The 23064-nt window shown below is 38.2% G+C and overlaps 2 protein-coding genes across 2 annotated transcripts in view; one reads left to right on the top strand and one right to left on the bottom strand.

The window, feature by feature from the left end:
- Positions 1–17041, bottom strand: part of LOC124155589 (annulin-like) — a 69280-nt gene extending 52239 nt beyond the window's left edge. Inside the window, exon 1 of the mRNA XM_046529546.1 lies at positions 16691–17041. Coding sequence (XP_046385502.1) covers positions 16691–16838 — 148 coding nt within the window. The 5' untranslated portion in view covers positions 16839–17041. The remainder of the gene's footprint in view (positions 1–16690) is intronic.
- The window catches only part of LOC124155593 (hemolymph lipopolysaccharide-binding protein-like), a 247186-nt gene that overhangs the window by 94561 nt on the left and 129561 nt on the right, over positions 1–23064 (top strand). The window lies entirely within an intron of this gene.

Raw genomic sequence — 23064 nt, 5'->3', positions numbered from 1 at the left:
ATTAATGACTGGCTCTAATTTCCAAGTTTTAAAAGGTGAACACACCGTTTAGGTTCAGAATTAATATTGCAAATATTTTCTTCACTGAAAGAGACAAATAATGCTGATGCCCTCGTAAACTTTCTAATCACGAGCCAGATTTTAAAAAATAAACTGAAAATGACCAAAGTCGGAGGACCTTAGGTCATTAATAATTTGTTTTCTGTTACAAAAGCTTTTTTTTTATAGAGAATTGCAGAGCTAAGGCCACATTAAGGGGGTCTTGTTGATGTTGAACCTTTCGATGTAATAATTAATTATTTGAATATATTTTATTGCTGGTTATTATGCTGTTTATATTATTTTTCTGAAGACTTTGGCAACTATTTCGCGCAAATAAAGAAATTCTATTACGAAAAATATATAAAAACGACATAAGTATATAATAATGATGACAACATTGTAGAAAGCACTCACTAGACAACACCTAGGGTAGGGATTGCCCGTTATTGTTTGATGCCATGATTCATCCCGTGGAATCCGAAAACCGGCGACTTAATGACTCTTCCATTCCAGCTTCTATCTCGCCAATTCCTTCAATTTATTTTTTCACATCCTGTTTCACCTGACTTGTGTATAAGTCCCTCATTCCTCCAAGGCTGTCGAGATTTGCCGTTATCTTTGTAGGCCTCAGCTTCATAACGGACGCAAAATGTGTGTCGTGATTGTTTGTGCGATCAATGCTTAAGAGAGAGGTGCATGTAAAAATGATTTATTTACCTTTTGATAAATACCTTTTATTAAATATTGAGGAATCTCTTTAAAATTCTAAACTCGGAGTGGAGTTGTCAAGCATGGAGTCTTATTGCAATACTTTTACATTGGGACTCTGATCTGTCGGTATCATAGAGGGAATATTCTCTCATTCCCCTATCTTGGAATTTTTTTATCCTACCACACACCGTATTGACGGACTAACTCCATCAACAAGAAGTTTTTTTTAAATAGTTTTAATCAAGGGAAAAGGTTATTCATAACCCTATAAAAACCTTTGTTACCATAAAAGAATTTTATTTTATTTAAAAACGTAACTCATTTAACTCCATCTTATCGAGACTTCCTCCCTGCATCCAATAATGTCACGAAATTTAGTTTTATACTTGGAATAGCATTAATAAATAGTTTTCTAAAAAACTATTTCATTATCACCTTATCTGATGTAAAATTCTGACTTCTTGATATAAATATTCTTCCCGCAAGCTAAAAAATCGCACCCTTATCACATGTAAATTCGAATTCCCTAATAAACACTACTTTGATTTCTATATCCATGGTGACTTTCAGGCATGAAATAACAATAGATGTAATGATTTTAGCCTGATAAAAGATGACTCTTTTTGAATGATTATCGAATAAAATCATTCAAAAAGAGTCATCTGACGCCCTTCACGCTAGATATGACCTTCGGGTTTTCATTGCGATTCTGGTTGCACCTCCACTGTTGCAAATCATAATCACAGATCTAAGCGTACTCAAGGTCGAATGTCATTGGCGAGAGGGCAATTACGAGGGAACAAAAGAGCGCGTTAGAGCGGAAGATAACGCTTCAAATCGTATGCAACGTCCTTTAGGGTAGCAGCATCCTCACACTCACACTGAGTGAAATATCCGTAAAATATCTGTATTGAGATGTGAACGTCATAGGCCTGTCCAGCCTAGTAAAAAGGTTGTACGCATCAATTTCTATATTTTTGATTTTTCGTACATTTTTAGGACTAGTGCCAGTCATATAGTAAAATAGTAGTCAGAAATAAAAATTTAGAATTGCAAATTTGATAGGATTTTACAGCCCTACTTCAAAGAGGGATCATAAAAAGCGAACCTTTCACGCAATCCCTATACGTTTGTCAAAATCTTTCACTCCATGCGTTTTGGGTGATGCATCTTATGTTAGATATAAACAGGGATGCCGACTTACAAAAAATATTGGGGGGGGAGCCAAACTGGGGATCTTGCCCCTGGAAATTTTATAAGTATTGAGTTTGAAGATTTTTAAGCATTTTATAAGAGTCATATGATCAACATTAGAATCCTGATAACTCGAATATCGATATCTGGACACTCCGGGGAAAATCGACAAGCCTGGCACATTTTTTTCCTCACGCCCATAACAAATTTTTGAGGGGGCTCGAGCCCCCTCAGGCCCCATGGAGTCGGCGCCACTGCATATAAAATTTACAGGTAATTTAATTTCCTACCATTTGAGAGGAAAATAGTTTTTATGTATATTTTTTTCTGAGGTAATGTTTTTACTGCCTGAAATTCTTGGTAAAAAGTAAAACATTTTAACTGCCATTTTCAATTTCATAACATTGCCCGCGACAAATTTGCAATATTACAAGTACAGCGAATAAAACATATTGAGTATCTACTGGCGAAAAAATTTTAAAACTTTAAATTTGAGAGAAAGGTAACGAAGATCCATTGTTTCCTTAAACGTTAATGCAAGGAGCAATTGGATTATTCAGACTATTGGAAGTGAGAAATCAGTGGCAAGTCTTGCATGTGTCACGGCCGCGCGTTCATTTTCCTGAGCCAAAGAAACGCGGGCGAATCCGAAGAGTCGAACGGCAAATGATTCGATCCCTCAAGGAGTGACCCGTTCACCATTCGGACTCCCTACGAGGATCCTTCGTAACAGTGAGTGAGGAGTAACCGAGTGGGTGGTGTTGGCCTCCCTCTTCCGGAGGAAGGGGTGTGACGCGAGAAACCGGTCCGTCGCGAATGAAAACGAAATGTCTCCGCAGCCTCCGATTCGAATCTGGGCGGTTGGCGACGGAGTTACTCACCAAAAAAACTACGTCATGGTTGGGGTTTCAAGAGCTTGAGTACGCAGAAAGAAGGATCATATTAAACTGAGAGAATGGCAGAGTGAAAGGAGTTGTAACATTTTTATCGCGTTTGTTGCTTCTTTGTGAATGGTTATATTATCCAATTCCCATAGAAAAATAAAACAAAATGGTGTATTTTTGTCACATTATTTGGAATACCGAATTAAACACTCTGGGAGCACTTTCTAAGGTAATTAAGGAGTGTCGGATCAGGTAAGGCTTGGCATTCAAATGCAGTGAAGTTTTCTCGGGTCAGGACCTGACCCGGTGCGAACCCGAGAAAACTTCACTGCAATTGTTCGCCGGGAAAAAAACCAAAAATTATATTGGCATTCAAATGTGTGAAAGAAACCTCGTTTAAGTTTTATTTTACTACGTAACATTTTCACAAATACTCCCCTGAATCGATATAATTTATTCACATCTTACAGAAAACATATTTGAAGGGGATGGCCGAAAGCGTAAATAGTTTAGTCGCTTAAGAAAAGGTAGAGATGGAAGGGTAAGAAGAAACCCAGCGTCGGAATTAGCCATCTCTTAACGAAAGGCGCCAATGGGACCACGGCTTAACAACCATCCCAGCGGAGGGAGCGCTGAGATTTAAGTACTCTCCACGCCGATTTAAAGCAGGTATCGCACCACCTCTAACGAATCTACGCCACCAAAAATATTCACACCAATACACCAACAGACTTTCAGATGGTTGGTGATAAATTCCTACACAAAGGTTTCGAAAAGTATATACCATCTGCATTGAGTGCGGGTAAGAATCACGAGGAAATAATAGCCAAAGGCCCCCTTCAGAGTTCAATAGGTGAACTGAAATATAGATTTAAAATTATTGAAGCATTGAAATGTTTACAGTAGGTTTAAGAAAAAGAAGTTTGACTTTTCTATATGCTAATAATTATATCCACCTCTGGTCGCTAAGTTAATTGTTGGAATGGAAAAAAGTGGATAAAAATAGGTTAATATATAAATAATCGGAAGAAAACGAAGCGTATTGAAAATTTGTAAGAAAAATTAAATGCTATCATTATTTTTTCCGAAAAATGGTTCAAGTTATCAACCAAGAAATTATGCATAAGTTATATGAAAAAGAAAAACTGTCTTCACAGAGTTATATACTTAAGATGCCTGACATATGGAATATATCTTGAAAATTCTATTGCCGTTGATGAGAGAGTGAACCAGTCAGTCAAGATATCTCCCTTTACATAAAGAGATATTCCATGACCATTTTTATTTTCATGCCTGAAATATCAGCGTGACATCGGTCAGGAACATTGGTGAGGTTGGTAAATTGAAAAGTAACACATAAATAATGAAAAATATCATTCTCCACGCCCCGATTGAAATTCGTTAGCGACAGTGTTTAGCGACAGCTTCTTTTGATATTATGTGTCAAATTATATTCGTGATGAGGGAGATAATCTGCTTCGAACGAGCTCTCCTTGGAGCTTTCCCCCTTTCATATCGTGACACATCGCATCCCGACCGGAAGTTGGGGTTTCCTTTGAACTCGGGGAACCCTGAAATTTGGAGAAAACGAAAATCACCCATCGCCCTCTGTGAAATCGTTCCCTTTTAAGGTCACTCACCTTCCTCCCCAATACTATTCTTCTTTTCAACTAAACGGTCATATTTATTTACATTCCTTCACTTAAGAATGTGAGCTAAAAAAGAGCCCCTTGTAATTAGAGAAGATTGCTGGTTGAAAATTATTGTATTTATATATTACCATACCTCTACTTTTACTGCTTGAGGTGAAAATTACAAATAACACCAAAAATTGCAACAAAACTTGGATGACCTAGTGTTTTTTCTATGGTATGAAACAATGTTTCAAGAGGAATGGGGATTAAAAAATGCATGATTTACTATGCTGTGTGCGGCTGCATGCGAAATTTTACTCAATATTACTCCAGAATAAATTATTATACTAGCAATAATCATCGCTATTATAATAATTTATCCCATAGGTTGTATACGCGGCGTTCAAATTACTTTTCAGGAATGAAGCGGGCAGATATATGGTCAATTTGCTACTCATTATCAGCTCGACGTGGTGACGGTAGAGACATTTTTCTCTTAGCATCCATACCAAAAGTATATGCGAAGAAAAGAGAGTGAAGAGTCTTTAACGAATCGTTATCGTTTAACGAATAACTTTTAAAAGTGGATTAATGGGAAGTGTACATACCATAAGGCGAGAGGAATAAATGGTGACGATTAAAAGACGTTATATTGACAGCTCCAGCAATCAACAAGTATTAAATGAGCGATCAAGCAGTAATGGGGCCTACAGTAATTACGTGAGGCGTTTAGGGGAGATTGAAAGGGGATGGAGTCGCATCTCACCCAATCTCAAGTCTCGGCAAATATCACGTAAATTTTTTCCTATAAGAAACAGTGAACATTTTGGAAGAAGAGTTAAAGCATTTTATTCCACGATTTTCTCGCTGTGATTTTAGTCCACGTTGCAATCGAATATTTTCCGGTCAGACAGAGGTGATTCAATGTAGGTATACGTTAAAGTCTATTTAATGCAATACATATTTAAGAGTGTGCAATTTTTTCAGAATTCAATCCACCGTTAGTTAATTATAAGTGATTCTTTCCTCATAGTCTCAACCCGCTTGGTGCCTCCTCCGTGATCCAAAGATACTACTTTTACGGAAATTTTAATATCGAATATTTTCCGAACGGTTTGTCGGAGAGAGACGATTTTACTTTCATTTTAAAGGCTATCTCATACAATATTTAAAAACTAACGACTTTTTAGACTTGGATACCCCGTTATTAAGTTATAATGGATTGTTTCTTCATGGCCTTAGACTGCATTGCGCCCCCGTCTAATAATAATGAATAATATTTATTTAAATTTAAATCCAACATTAACCGAACGATTTGACGTACAAAGTGATTAAACTTTTATTACAAAGGAAAGCTAATTAAGTTTCCTGAAGAAAATTATGTTTTTTAATAAAATCCAACGCAATCAAGCTCATATTTATGTTTAAATGCGCATTTTGGAACCTCACGACATATCACCAAGAGGGGGCCGAAAAATATGCCAAAACCGTCTCACGCTTATAATCAACACCTCCTTATTACTGAACGTACGTACATCATACGCCTCAGACTGGGGAAATTGCTCAGCAACACTTCATGATAATGAAGCGATCGTTGTAATGGAAAAAAGAATGAGACGAGCAAAAAAAAGACCTCCGGATTATTATGCGTCGGTACCAAACATGGACCGATACGGTCGCCGACGGGTAGGTCGTCGCGAAAGGGAAATTCCTCGCTTTAGTGGGTCATCGTTAATTATCGCACGCAATTCGCCAACCTCGCCTCGCGGTCACAGGGAACCGGATTAGGGAGAGCCGCCACCGCGGTCATAATGCCACTCATGTGATGTAACTACCGCCCTAACTATACCAGCCCACTACGATTGATCTCACCAAATCCCCGCCTCCCGAAATAAAATAATAGAAAACATTCCGATCTCACTAAAAAAAGCTGTAACCCGCCAATGAACTCCCTGAAACAAAGTTATTAATAATGTGCATTTTTTCGTGACATGATTTCCTCAGATAATTGAGGGGATTTTTCTTGCTTAAGTTTTCTTATTGAAATAAAGTATTTAAAGAAATTTTAAATTGCTTAGAGGTATGTGTCTGAAACATTTATTTACGGGCCTACACCTACATATTTCCCCGCAAGCCGCCAATAATGTCATGTGGCAGTGGGGTTGGGACACCAGCCGCCAATTTATAGTTTTAGATTATAATGTACTTGGAGTGTTTTTATGGTGAGTATTATTCCTCATACAAATTTTGATCGAAATGTTAGACTTCAAGGGTCCAATTTTTGTTTAATTTTGATAATATGAGCTAATTATTTGACTTTAAAAATGTTTTTACCCTCTTCATTTCCTTAATGTTTCCAAAGTAACTCATTAAATTTCAAATGGTAATACATTGGAAAAAACGTAATTATCAAAATTTAAAAAAAATATGATATCTCATGACGTGAATAAAAGGTTTAATCAACTATTCAAAATAGTCAATGGATATGATTTCGATAAAACTGTTACTTACGGTGTTAGTCCAATGCTACTTTAATACCTCATCTCCGCATTTTTCCCAAGTCCCGAAGAAGTATGGACCTCAATTTATATTTTCTCCAAACTATTGTGCGTGAAAATGAGCCCAATGCAGTGATCCAGTTTTCTCTATGCGCTCTGCATACCACTTCTCCCCTCTATCTGACTGACAGCGCCTCAAGCATTTTTGAGCTCTCCCTCTGGACATTTCAACGCACTCTCACGAAGATTTACGTGCTTTTCCGATCGAAGGAATTGTGTCTGCTCGGATCTGTGTACTCCAAAGGCACGGCAAGAGCGCGAGAGGAATTGCGGTAGGCTATAAACAAAACCGAACGAAAAGGCGCGTGCGTGCGGAAGTCGATTCTCTTCTGTTCGCTCTATTCCCGACGGGAAGCGAACCGGAACGGCCTACGTGAGGTTTCGACTGCATCGAGTGGTGGAGATGGCCGGGCGTGTTTTAAAAGGGTGCCTTTCCGAACTCGAGGCAGGAAACTGTTGCTAAATAGAAGAGCTGCCAGAGGGAAGAATGCGGACGTGGGCTATATTTTTTTTTTTAATTTGGGAAAGGGATATCCACGCATCCCCGAATTATTTAGACAGCGGCGATAGAGAACAGAAACCAGCTTGCGAAGACGACGTGCCCCTCTTAATACGCCAAAGGACTATTTTTAAAGACGACCCGGAGCCCTTAACACCAGATGCGATCCTTTGCCGCTTATCTACGCATGCCCACCTGTATTTTGCACTGCTGCTGGGACACGATGAACGAAAATCAGGGGCGCGGTTAGGTACGGACAAACGGGGTAGTGCTAGAGAGTTTCCGAATTTATAATGCTCTTGAAACTTATCAAAATTTCATGCATCAGATTTAAAAAAATATAACTAACATAATTGAATCCATTGAACGATTCATACGGTCTTTTTATAAACCGGGTGTAGTTGATTAATACATCGCGTGAATAAAAGAACTTATGTATAGCCAAATTAAACATTGAATGTGGAGTTTTATAAAAAAATGCAGAATACTTTTAGTGGATGTATGGGAACATATTTTTTACTTTCTAAATAATCATCAAATTAAAACCTATCTTGTGTACATATTTAGTACATGTTACACACAAGTCAAAATTACCCCGCTCGGACAAAGGTCCTTGGGAGCAAAAAGGTCGCTTATACATTTTTGATATCTTGATAGTGATAATTCCATCTAAGGTCCACATTATAGAACATAAAAAATATTTTTTTTTTAAATCTTGGTCTATTGAATAAAAAAATGACGTGCGCAACAAAATAGTGGAATTTTGATGTAGTTAAAATAATGTTTTTTAAAGGGAAACCTATCATTTTAAATAATATTAAGACCAATCATTAGACCTAATTAATATATTTGGCAATCAGGGCACTAATTTGGGAATTCACATTTCAAAAATCGCGCAAATTAATAAAGCTACTAGTGAAAGTCTTTTGGCAACAGACTCAAGGTTAGTGATTGGATATTTTAAGATTTATATTCTAGGCAAAAAAATTGATTCTCAGTTGTAAAATTGAGATTTATCTACTCATACTTAAATAATAACTTTGTAACAAATTATTTTCGGCACGATTTCATTCATTCCTATGCGGTTATGCCAATGGTGTCCTAAATTGGGAAAGTAATTTTCTCAACTTAACTTTTCTGGCAGTAATCATTTGTTCTGATGAAATGAATATCATTTTTGCGTAGTGGAGAAATTCACTGAGATGACTGAGTCAGCATTTAAAATTGTAATTGAAAGACAAAATGTAAAAAAGATATGTACGTGGAAAATTGTGTCAGTTTAATCGTTTATGCGCTTTTTTACTTCTGATTTTTTTCTTGACGATTTTAAAACAATTTGTTTCATTTTCTTTCAATACTACCAATACTCCCCCTTTTGTAACAGTTTTCATAAAACTGTGCTACCCTTTCTCCAAATGATATTAAATCTAGTTTCAAAGATATTTCCTGGATTGGTCGGTAGAGAATGCTATAAGCGTCAAATACTTTGCCACGAGAGACTTGGGTTTAGGGTTGTGGGATTTTATGGAAATCCATAATGACATTTAAACGACAACGCCCACGCACATGATTTTAATACAACGGATATCATAGATCAAGCGTGAACTATTTAACCTCCAAGCAGTCACCAGCCATCATTTTCTATGCAAAAGCGAAATTGCGGAACGTTTTTGGTTCAAGGATTTTGATGAAATAGCATCGGCATTAAACTCGACCTTTGATATGATTTATTTCAGATAGGCATTGCATATAAAACCGAAATTTTTAGCCTTTTAGCATGCAAAACACAGTATTTGAGAAAAGCAAGAAGACTTAGAACATTCGTAAGCTAGGATGCACGTCAAAAGAAGCGTCTGGTGCATATACCGTAAGCGTAGATGGAAGATAATTTTCAAGGATTGGGCCAAGATAAATGTGAGTTAAGTTATTTTACTTTTAAATTAGGAGACCCCATGATTTTTCTATACTTATAATTGGGAAAGCAAAAATTAAAAAAAAATCACGAAGAATCTATAATCACTTCTAAGATGTCAGTTTTAAGAATATATCCCTCTTAAACCGAGAAAACGTTTTTTCATCTGAATACCAAAGTTAATAACGATTGTAGCCAACGAAACCATACCGAATATGTATTATTTACATTTGCGGTTGCTGGCATTTCGCTGTGTAAATTGATTCTTTGGAAAATTGGAACAAAATCAATTTCCCCAGTCTCTGATCCATATCCTGGAATCAAGGGCGGCTGGATAGCGTCTCGTTAGTCCGCGAAATCGAAAATGCAGCTATTCACGAGAGCCAATTTCTCGGAAGAACGATTTTTCTAAGAGATGCCGAGCGCGCCGCATTATGTGTTACGACTGTTTAATGCCACTCATCTCAATGGCTACTCCTTTTCTCCCTCTCGTATCCTCTTTGGAGACGCCTAATTTCCCCGAAACAGTCCAAAGCAGCCGACATAAACTGGTCCCTATCTATCGGCTACACAGTAAAGCGCCAAGATGATTCCTCATCTTCCAATCCCTGGATATCTCATGGCATGGTCACGTAAAGAAACACGCAATTAATTCTTGAAAAGCTCGATTACAGATTGTTTTTCCATCAGAGAAGAGACCATCAAGAATAATAAGAAAAGAATTTTTTATGATAATTTGAGTGAAAAATTACCATGACACGTATCGTAAGAGTACCAAGTTGCAATTATTTCATCATGAACTTTTACCCATTGAAACAAGATTACGTAGATGATATGGATGAGGGAAAATTAGGTCATGATGAACCTGTCCATGCACAACATTTTTGGACCTTTTAGTTGATCGATGTTTGCAGTCAAGTTTTCTCTCGTGCAATACAATTTTTTTCTCATTTAATTATGTTTCATTGTTCACTGAAAACCTTCCTCGAAATCATTCACCGATAGAAAGAAGTAACATTCGTCCAAGTCTAGTGGACTCATGGGAGACATTGATAATTACTTCGATCAAATCATCGAACAATCCTCAATGCCGCCCCTGAAGTGCCACCATTTCTCCCATCAGCTCGGCAGTGGGACACCCAAGTGCACTAGCGACCTCCAGACCGGAGTGGCAACTTTCTCGATGACTCGAAGGAGAGGAAGATTGAGGGGAGGGGGAGATTGTGTAACTTTCACTCCACTACCTCCCCTCTCCTCTTTTCCCTTCCCCTTACTACGATTGGAGGATAGGCCGAGCGCTAACGACCCGTAACACCTTGGCGCGCAGTGCTGAAATCTTTTTAGCTGCTTCGACAGAGAAACAAAACACCAAAAAATTTCGCTACGAATTCAAGATGAAATCCTTCTAATATTAACAAATTGTTCGGTCCAAGTTGTTTTTTTTATTTTCAGCCTATCGAGAAACTTTCCTAAATGTGTTTTTTTCCCTTGACAAATTCATTAAATTTAACTCATTATCTGTTTTTGGCATTTAACAAAAATTGACATCCTCAGGTGACTTTTGAATCACAAAAAAATATTAGTGACGTATTTGAAATTTTTGAAGGTAAAAAATGCAACTAACGAATGCATAGAACTATTTCAATGTTTCCTAAAACAACTGTGATGAGTGAGGGAACTGATGGTAGTTTTGGGTAGTAATGGTTAGGTGGCACTAGTTTCCGAATAAAATATGGTTTTGATTTACCACTGAGTTGAAGCCTAATTTTAATAGAGTCCGTGAATAACTTTTATTCCAAGCACAAAATCCTCGATGGAAAAAGGAACCATGGATTTTCAACCTTTTGACGGTGATTCCATCAACACAAGGAATGATGTTTGAATATACGGAGCACCGCTAACCGTAAATCGTAAAACTTCTTTTCCGCAGTATACACTTCACCCCGGAATATGTAGTGACGTCAGAATGGGAGCAGGCGTTCATTTCTCCTTGGTGTGTAAGATTTACTCCGTCTAGCCACTTCGGATTCACGTCAAGTGCGCTACTTTATAATCCTCAGTGAAATAATGAAGTGATGACAGATGAACGATGAAACCTTGTGTCGAAATCAAGCCCTAGTAATTTCATCTCAGTATTTCATCTCCGAAAAAGTGGCTGCGGTGTTTGGGAGAGTAAAGTAACGCCGTCGGCAGGCCATAGCGGTGCCTGTTGTGGCAAAACGCCTTAGTGCACTCAATTCACGGGGATGGGAATAAGCGGTGATCTCAGATGCCGAGAATGCACGGCATAGTAAACGTTAGACGATGGACGTAGTATCGCCTCGTATAACTCAAACAAGCACGCCAGCAAAAAACTCTATGGCTGGTAGTTTTTAAAGTAAAAAAAACGTTTATCACCTCCGCGTACTGAGAACATATTTTAAACATCTCCTTACGGAATGCGTTCGTATGGGTACCGAGCGTCGAAATCTAAAGTTCGAAGAAAATGAAGGCAATTATCTATCTTACAAATATTTAGAGAACGCCAGGAAATATTTAAGTACATTTTTAAATAAACTAAAATATTTAATAAATTATTAACCTAATGTTAAGTATATTTCAACTCTTAAAAATGCATCATCTCTTAATTGTATGAATATAGAAAAATTCTGAATCATTGGTACCTACTTTAAATGTATCTTATTACGGATTAAGTCGGCTCTTGAACATCAAAAAGGTGTGCGCTGCAAATTGAACTTTGCAACTGACACACACCTTCTTTGCAATTACCTCCGCTCTAAAATACCATGCGCAATTTTTTTATTACTACTAAATGCTGAAAAGGGCAACGAAGTCTACGAACAGCGAGAAGGTATGATACTTTTTGAATGTCATGAAGAGGTGGTAGAGGGTGTGGATAGTCTTTGTACAATTGGGGGAACGAATGCTAATGCTCAGGACAGAGGGAAGGATTAATGGAGGATAAACGGTGTGGAAAAGAGCGAGGACAGAGCTCATAAAAGGGATAAATATAAATGGTTATTAAGATGAGAATAGAATGAGTAATAGAGAACGATGGCTTTTAGTACTGTTTCGAACCATCCGGTTCCTAATTATACAATCCTTAAACGGTAGACTGCCTCCAATTTAGATAATAGCGGGGTTAATGTCCGCCTACTTTTTTTAATATTACTTACTGTTTATTTCATTCGAAACATCTCATGGAAAATTACAATTGACCTTATTATTATTATGTGATTAATGTTTAGGAGTTTATGAATTCACTATGTTTCACCCTTAATTGTCACTTCAACATTAACTCGTAATTGTACAAATCATTGTCTTCACGACAGTTCTACTAACTCATAAATTTTTCATTGGACGTTAAGACTAAATATTTTAAAAACTCCAGGTGCCACTACAGTCATCTGTAAATTAATTTTAATTTGGTATTTCTGATATTGGAACTAATTAACTATGTAGCAATTGCGTAAAAAATTATTTGTTGTAAAAATTGTGGTTTTCATCTACATATATCACACTGGTTAGTTTCCAGCGGATTGACTACCGGATGTAGCCATTGACATTTAAATTCCACGAGGTCCGCACCGCATGCAGACGATGATCAGCTGCTGTTTATTTATTACCGAGTTTGCCTGAGGAGAACAAATAGTCTAAGTTCCTTCGGTAAACCTTGAACCACAGCGCCACATTCCGAGGAAGCGAATGCGGAGGTAGAAACATGAGGCCGGCGTGGGACTATACGGTTACAAATAACAAGCGACTTCAATTCAAACAAAGTGAAAAAAATTACGAAATTTGTCAAACAACAATACTAAATAGCGCGCACATAAAGACGCATTCTGACACAGCCGCTACCTCAGGAAAAGTTTCTAGTCCAATGCGGATCTGGGGATTCATACCCTGCTCTCGTCGAATCGGTATAGCTACAGCTAATATTAACCAGCCTTAAAAAGACATTTCGAATACAGTAGCGAAAGTCACTAAATAATAAAAAAGCTAATATTTGCCATTCCGGTTATAATAGTGATCGCTATCACAAGTTAGCAAAGAAATTGACAATTGTCTGATTTGTTACGCTGAAATTGGCTACCGATTGATTGCTAAGAGAAATCGAAATATGCAATTTATGCCCAACCACTGCATCACTGAACACACATTGTGTGTAGCTTATACGCTTTTACTGTGTGGGCTAATAATGACGCATTGCACCTTGTTTTCAGGGGTTTTAGCGCAAATAAATTAAATAATTAATATTAGTTTTTTCTTATGGCTAGCTAGCGTTTTCTGCAGCCAAACCTCAGGAATGAAAGAACCGGAATAAATGGCCTGGAATTTCGATATTCGGTCAAGGTCTTTGACGCATTAGTCACATTGAAGGAGGAAACGGCAGTTGGTTTTAAACACCACCATTGTGTGCTAATTGGTTGTCAACTCGTTTAGTATGTAATCCAATGAAAATATATTCTTGAAATTACTGGGAAGTAATGTTACCATGGTGGTGCTAAAATAATGGAGTCTATTGTCGTTCTTCACCTCACTCGGTATCCCAGGTAAGACGTCAGTTCTTCCTGATTTTAAGTGAACTATTTAACGAAGAGGTCCACGAATCATAACTCCTGATGGAAAATTTACAGAGGTTTCATCGTGGACGCCCCCTCGGAACGTAAGAATGTTGATTTTATTTCATCTACATCTACATCTATATAGTACCCCGCAAGCCGCCTAAAAGGCGTGTGGCAGGGGGTGTTAGGACACCAGCCGTTTACAGCTAAAAAAAAAAAAGTACTCTAACGAGGTTGGTACTAGCGTTTATTAAAGTCCTTTATGGTTCGGGGGAAAAACGAATTCCCGTATCTATCCGTTCGGCAAAACATCTCTCTTAATTTATCGCTTCTATCGAACCTGGAAATATAGTGTGGCTCATATATTATGTTCTCTGTTTCGCTCTTAAAGATATCCATTCTCAATTGTTTAGGCAATCTAAGCCTAGCGCGCAGCCTCCGAGTCTCCAATGGCTCCTAGCCTAATTCGCTTAGCATCTGGGTAACGCTGTCTGTACGCCCGTAGCAGTTTTTGACGAAACGCGCAGCCTTAAAACGACTTTTCATACCAGTTTCATACCTTGATAACGACTCAGGTATTTTTATTCAAAAATACAGGTATATTAGACGCTGTTTCGGCTTTCTGACACAAATAATGAGGCACAAATGCACTACATATTAGTGTGAGACAAGAATAATTTATCGAAAGATGTAAGGAACTGCATGTCGGTATCTACTCTATCATTAGAGTTTGCCAGAATTTTTTTCGCTGGGAGATGGGGTTTGGGGATCATTCACAGGTGGGGCGACGGTTTTCGACGGTTTTTAGAGAAAAAACTATGGCAAATCAAGCTAAAATTTCTGAGGGAGGTTTAAACCCCTAGGCAGCCATTATACCTGTTTTAGGACACAGGTTCACAGTGGTACCAAATATAAACGGTATTCCAAGCTCGTTCCCTCAATTCATATTCGCTCAACAGCCGAAATCGAAATTACTTGAATGAAGTCAATAGTTGGAATGAAAATATAAGCTACAACGAAAAAAAATATATAATTTAGCTATTCTCTCGTAAAACAAAAAAAAAACGTGAAAGTCGCTGAGTGCTTTTCACGAGTTGGTGATGTCATTAGAAATCTGGTTAATTTACTCGTTCGGGGAGACCTTTTCATTGCGAGAAGGAATGGTTCAAAAGAGTGTAATTACCTTAACTAACAACGAACCACGCGACGCTCATAGACTGAGAACCAGCGGTTCGCTTGGAATAACCTCATGACGTCATCAACTCATATTCAAACGGGTTGAAGTTGGTTATTTTTCGTCTCGGGTATTTCGTGAAGTAGGAGACGAATCTAAAAACAAAAATTACGCAATCAAAAAAGAAAAAAAAATGGCGAACGAGCATATTAGTGAGTACACCGAAGGGCTTCACATGAGGTGCATCGCTGAAACCGGGTGCATTCCATCACGGCGAAGGCGGATCATCGTCACCCGCTTGACCTTCTCATGAACCCTGCAACTTGAGTCCCGTTGTCTCGTTCGCTCAGTCTATGGCTGCATCGCCTACTATCGAAAGCTATCGAAAACGGAAAGATACCGGCAAAAAGGTGACTCCTGAGAAGCATTTGAGGAGAAATAAATAGGAACGTGAGGAGAAGGGAGGAGATGGGCAGAGAAGAAGTCACGCATAAACATTGAGTGGGAAAACTGGTTGTGGGCGGGCGCGGGAGACATGAGGGGGGAGGTATTGGACAAAAAATGGCGACGCGGCCCGCGGATGGAAGGCAAAGCACAGCTTCGCGCGAGAAGCCTCCTTCCTCGAGACACCGTCTGGTATTCATCCGGAAGGCGGCTGCAGGGTGCGAATCCGATGCTAACACAAATAAACAAACTTCGCCACCGGGGCCACGGAAATAATCACTTGAAGGTGGGAGGAACGTGGAAGTTGAGCACATTCTAAAATTGCTGAAATCCATGATAAAAGTCAATCGAGATGTCTCATTGCAGCATCCTCACTCCATTCCTCGCCCTAATTTTAACACTTAATTCTTCGGACACGAAAGATAAAGAGAAGCCGGAGAAAGATGCGATTATTAAGATATTCAATTATGCCGCGTCGAGATATCTCGTAGGTTGCTAAGGTAAACATTCCTGAGCGCGTCTTTTGGAATGTACGTAGCACTCAGTAGCCATGGAGCACGCCCCGAATCCATGGAGCGGCCTAATAAATAAACGTTTCGTTCTTAATATTGAACTCGCTGACTGGTGGGTTGTTTTGTAGGATGAAATTTTCTTCGATCTATATAATACGCGGCAAACTGTAGAAAATTTTGAGAATATTCTTAGGTGTTCTATAGCACTAGCGAAAATTCTACTCGAAACCTCTTGGACGTAATTCTTAAATTAAAAACTCTAAGAATTTTTCCATATTTTCCTCTAATTGAACCAAGCCGGAATGGGAGAAGCGACAAACTAATCGAACTATTGAGGTCTCCATGGCCATGTGAATATCATGTGGTGTGGCACCGAATTATGCGAAAAGTTCACTCGAAAATGTTTGGGAGTAACTCACAACTAGAAAACCTAATGGATTTTTTCAGACTGCCGCATATTTGCAACATTCCCAAATGGTTGAAGAAACAAATAAAACAAACAAGTGAGGTCTCCATGGTGACGCACCGCATATTGCACACGATTATCGTTGTCAATCCTACCTGGTGGTTTAGGCATCGTGTTCCTCCTCCATGACGGAGGCCTCAAGGGGCTGAGGGCCGTGGAATCCGGGATGTCACCACCACTGGGCCCGGAGGACGAAGAAGACGGCTTGAAGACCGCCCTGAAGCGGGAACAACAATTTCCCATCGTGGATCCTCGTTATCGAACAAAAAACTTATAGAAAATATTCTACTATGGAATGAAGCACACTCCGTCTGCACTAGGAACTTTGGTTGGCCACTCAAAAAGGTGGAGTCTTTTTTAAAAGCGGCAAGTCTCCCTTCTTCGGGTTTTTCGCGGTGCAACCGACCGTTCACTGTCGGAGGATCAGAGCGCACTGGCGCTTTCGGGCCTCGCTCGCTGCCCTCGCGACCTCCAAGAAAGTTTCCGATTCGAACCGCAAGGAGTCGCCACCGTCTCCCACTCACCATACAGCGAGCATGTGTGATCAAAGTTACTGGCCCCTCCTCCATCTTCCCTTTCTCTCTCATCACTTTCTTCTCCTTCCCACTCCACTCTCCAATGCTACTAGCATGCTCAGCCCCCACCCCCTCCAATCCTCCCAACCGCACGCTCGTAATACTGAACAACGTTGGCGTGCATGCACGTCGCGACTTCCGCGGCGCGTAGGAAGTCTAATGAGTGAGCGGTTTCCCGAGAATCGGTCCGATTGTGACTCATTGAGCCGGTTCTGTCTTCTTCATTGATATCATGAAAGATGACCCTGGGAAAGCGTATAGTGTGCTAGGAGGAGATTGTATTGATTAATTCATATTTGTAAGACGAATTTAGGGAAAACATAGTAACGACACCGGGACACCGGCATCATTACCGCTACAACCACATAATACTCCACTTTTTCTGTTTTTTTTTTTTGCAAGTCTAACTAACATTTTCATGGCTTTGTTGAAAATCGGGGAGACTTTATCATACCTCACAAGAAGTAGCATAAGCACGTATCCTTACAAACTAATGGTGTATGGAGAGTAATTAATTGTGTATTTACGAAAACACTGTTATATTTCTAACCGATGCCATTAGTAGCTAATTCTATCATCTTCCACCGCAGAAAACTGTTCAGGGAAACATGCTTATTAAAATAATGGCCAGTGTGCCGTCTTTATACCTTTCGAGTATCGTTCGGAAAAAAAATCTGTACAGCAACCACATCAATTTCAATCACGAAGTAAAACTGAATTTCATTTTATGTAGAAAAAATAAATTTGCATAACTTCGACGTGGCAAAGTGGAGAAAAAATAAATATAGGGTTCATTAAGCACATTACGAATGTCTCAATGCATTAATTCGATTACAGGAGGGTACTTTCTCCAACTTAACATAATATTTTCCAAAAAAAACCTCGTCGCTAAACTGAAAACCTTAATTCTTTGAACAGTATTTTGGCACACTTAAATTAACTGCCAAATATATTAACAAGTATAAAGTCATAATCCTACAGATACTATTTATGCATTTTCTCATTTTTTGAAAATTATTTCCATTCAATTTCAAATTATTCCCATTGTCATGGCCATGGCCCTTATTTATATGTGATGAAGTAGCTAACGGGAACATTTATAAACATATGCAGAACAGAAACATACCTTGTCTGTATAACTTTTTTATGGAATTAATACTCAACGTTGGCTCAAATTTCCTTTTTTTTTTTACTGAGAATCGTTTATAAGGAGTACTGGGACGCAATGATTACTTGTGAAAAGTTCTCAGTATAATAAATTTGGTGAAAATTCCATATCCGATTGACTGATACATAGATAACTTGCCAAATAAATTGGAGAATTATGACGTAAATTGCATTACAAAAAGGTTAACATAGTTCATCACATAACCTCATGTTTAATTTATATTCATCTATTAATAGCATTTATTTAAGTTTGTGTAATGAAAACATGTAGGCTACGAATGCTGTGTTATCAGTGTTTTATTTGCATGCATTTGGAGTCCACTGTTGGAGAACAAGTATGTCTGTTGTTTTATTCCGATTCCGTTGTACGAATCGGAAGAAACCAATGGTTGGATAACTGTTGCACGTTACTACAGAAATGGAATAATATATTTGGAATAGAGAGGTAGAAAACTATGTATCGCCCGAAATTTAATAATAGATCTCAAATTTTCGAAGAAATCTTCTGCGTAATTTGTACATTTGCTATTATTGAAGGCGGTAACCGACGTAAGGTTATGTATATTCTGGAGAGAATGAGAAGGTATAGGACGTGCCTTGAAGTGAATAGAATCTTAAAATGCCATAAAGGCCTGCGGATGTGATAGATAATTCCACTACCATCAAAATCTACGTATACTTCCACAACTACATTTTTCTGATAATAATGATAAATATTTCACTATCTGATTGAACTGGTGAATTAGTATAGCGTGCCTGCATTTTAGGGGAATGCACTTACATGCCGTTGGTGACCATGATTACGATATATAGTAGACCATTGTGGACAACTTAATTATATTTGTTGAATGCAAAGGTAGATGGATGGTGTAACATATCCTGCATTCCTACCACACTCCTAACGAGGTGGCTCACTAAGTAGAATGTAGGTTTAGTCTGTAGAACGTAGATTTTGATTCATTGTCAAGATTGTAGAGCAATGAGGATTTTGAGGCCTATATTCCCTGATTGCGCTTCTTTCTCCAGTTAAACGTCTGCCCTGACGTCCAACATCATATCCAGGAGCCCTTAACTTTTCCTTGCCCAACCCTATTCGCCGGATGATAATACCTGAATCACGGTCTTCAACTCCTCCTTGGCGCACAACATCCATGCCCTCAGCATAATATTTATCTCATCGAGCAATTTCCAATCAGTGAAAGTACTCTGAAAAGGAAACAGAACAAGAGATTAGAGATATAGAAGCGTTTTAATAACTCATTATATTAATTTTCCTTGTAAAACTAATCGTATCGGAAATCTCTTTGACTCATTGGGTAATTGCAAAGACGATTTTCTGGTTGGCACGATTTAGCCCCGAATTTTAGCAATAATGATTTGAGGAATGCTTTCCGAGTTAATTTTGTACATACTTGGCTAAAAGTTTGTTACCTTAATAAAGGCTTATATAATAAACCTTAAAAAAGGCATTTATTGAATTAAACAAGCATGCTTAGTGAGTTTTCCATCGCGTCAACAAACAACTCATCCATTGAATGTCATGTTCTGAAGTTACGTCTATCGAATTTAAACCCAATTGAATTCAAGGTACCCACACACAACACTAAAGTGTGTTAAACAACAGTGGAAAAGAACATTTTTGAGGCCTTAGGAGATAACTAAACAAAATATCAAACCAAAAAAGTAATACCAAATCACCAAATCAAAAAAGGTAATATATCACGCCATTTTCTAAGTCCTGTTCGCATTTTTGTGAAACAAGGTCAGTGACTTTTTTAAAATTAGTATTCTTTTCTTTGTTTCTTCGACAGGAAATTTAGACTTGGCCGGACGTGTCTCACACCGCCGGAAGTATGAATGGCATCACGGTGACGAGCAAGGTGCGACAGGGAGGGAGAGAAAGAGAAGGGGGAGGGTAGTAGAACGGAGGGGAAGTGATAAAAAAAATGAGAATCATCCCATTGAAGAATACGAAGAGGGGAGGATTGAGAGGCGACGAGGACATATCGTGTCGAGTGTTCGAGTTGGTGAGAGTGGGAAGATCAAAGGAAAGGGAAGAAGTAAAACAGATGAGAATCGGCGAGCGCGGGCGATTGCGTGGAATTCGATCATTTACGGAGATTCGTTGCGTCATGCGACGACAGTCCTCCTACCCCCCGGTATTCGCTCACCGTCCACATTACCACATTCGGAAATTCTAAAGCGGTCTCCGGTCGGCTTGCGCAGTGTATTCGTATTTGGAATGACACGCTTGCATTTTTACTCGGAATTAAAAAAGAAGAAACATGACTCGAAACTTAGTTTTAACGAACGGCTGCTGTGGGCAAAAGAAAAAAAATAACAGATAAAATTTCAAAAAAAATAAACGAAATAATTCATTTATAAAATAAGATTAACTCGAAAAGAAACTGAGAAGAGCCTTGAAGTCCGAAACAATCCTTAAAAAAAATATCCATGTTTCTCCAGGCAAGCAGGTGACAAGCAGGCCATTTGTATTTCCAGGATGATGATGTCGTTGACAACGACTATGACTCACTTTTAAGTTGGACTCTGGCATAAAATATATATCTGAACTATATTTCTTGGGAAATAACACTACTCTACCAGGGTTTGACGAAAAATGATATTTATTTCTCAAAACTTAGCCCACTCATCATATCCTGTATAGGAGGGAGTCTAAAATCTTGCTGAAACAAAATTCATAAGAATTCCAGAATCTTTTAACTAAGTTGTTTTAAACACTCAGTGGAATTTTAAGACACTAGTGTTTGTCTAACCTTTGCATAGGAGGTTTGAATGAGGCTTGACTCTAATGTGAAAAGGGAAGAACGTATAAGAATCCAAGGAAAGTTGAAATAAAAACATATTTAAGATGTATAAGTTTAGGTTAAAATAGCATAGGGTAACCCAAATAAAACTTTTAACATGGCCATTTGATATTTTTCAATTGAAAAATAATAGATAGTCTCCAAAATGTTATATTTATTTAAATAACCATTATATCTAGTTCTATTTACTCGATGCACAGAGTAATCACATTAAATGTACCGGAAACCTGTGCAAAAAAATGAAATCTGACAATTGTATCTCTTTCCTTTATTACGTCTGGTTTTAATGGCCCTAAAAATACTGAATCGTCGACGTCATTCAGGTCATTTGCTTTAGTTTAGAGATTTGATAAAAGTCAATCATTGAGCAACACATAAACGATGGTAATTTTATCGCCCTACTAGTTGCTATAATGTTTCGTCTAAATTGGCAGATAATCACTCTTTACTCTACTATCTTGCGGTGAGAATATATTTATAACATTGGCTCCATAAGTAACGATTTCAATATTAAGAAGCGTGATCATCATCATCATCATCACTGGTCAACAATCCTAGGATTGGTTTGACGCAGCTCGATTGATGTGCAAATAATTGCAAATCAGAATCCATTGCATCAGCCCTCGATCGATTACATTATACTTCCTAAATATTTGTTTTGTTAATCATCTTTCTTTTCTTTGCTTTATTAGGTTTTATGTATATTTTTACGATTCTCAAATTCGCATTCACTTTACAAGCAATAAAATTCTCACATTTATGGAGAAATAAAAAACTAATTATGATCGATTACACAGACTATTAAAATTACATGGAGATGTAGTGCGGATAACATTAATTCTTTATTCCCGATATAATATTATTGGCGAGTATGCATTTAACTAATCCTAAAAAAGGAAAGGCAAATTAACGGCTTCTTGACAAGGTAAGCAGTGAACGTAACAAATAAAAAGAAATAGTAATGGGGACAATGGATTTGAATGCCAATTGCTGAAAATGTAAATAATAGATTGTAATATTTCGGCACCAGATTTGACCCCCAGAAACTGGCATACAATTTAACTTACCCCCTTTAAGCCTAGGCGCCATTTACGAAATGTATTTTTTAAGGAAGGTTTATTTTGTAACTTACTAACTTTTTAAAAATTAAGCAATCCTCTTGAAATTTTTATCGTGCGTTATATAGACCCTTTTAAACATTAATCTCTAGCTTAAAGTTGTGTACTTTGCCTCACTAGTTCCTCAGATGATACTATTTTATTTGAAATACAGTAGAATGTTGGCAAAATTTACTGAATATACCTACCCTGAAAATTACAAGATGCTACAGAAAATTAAAAAAAATAAATGTCACGAAAAAGGCGATATAAGGCCGGTCGACTAAATGTTTGATCTTTCACCCGGGTGCAGTTTACATAGTCATGATGGCAGTTCTTCCGCTGTGACTCTATTTTGCATCAGCGGAAGGAAGTGACATGGAGAAAACCCGAGAGGCAAAATCGAGTATCAGACTACGCATGACCTCGAGAGAGTATGATTGACCCGAAACCGGAGGATTCCCGGGGAAGTACGCCGACATTATCGCCCTCTCGCTGGTGATTATTATGACTGGGGAAGAATGAAGGATATGAATCCCGTTTTAGGTTCCTTTTTCATTCGCCATCAACCGTCACTGGGCGTCAAACCACGTGAATCGTTTTTCCTGATTCGAAAGAATTCAATATACGAAATAACGCTCGCCTTGACCCAGACTCTAGCCACAATGTTACATATACGCCACATTCGCAAATTCAGGGAGTTTACTCGTAGTCATGGGAAGCAAAGTTACCGAAAAATTAGAAGGTTGAATTTTCCGAAGACACATAAGTATTCATCTATATCTACTTACTACCCTTAATT

This window comes from Ischnura elegans, chromosome 3 (assembly GCF_921293095.1).
Source record: "Ischnura elegans chromosome 3, ioIscEleg1.1, whole genome shotgun sequence".
NCBI lineage: Eukaryota > Metazoa > Arthropoda > Insecta > Odonata > Coenagrionidae > Ischnura > Ischnura elegans.
The sequence above is the reverse complement of the archived record's forward strand: the minus strand, read 5'-3'. Positions and strand labels throughout refer to the sequence as shown.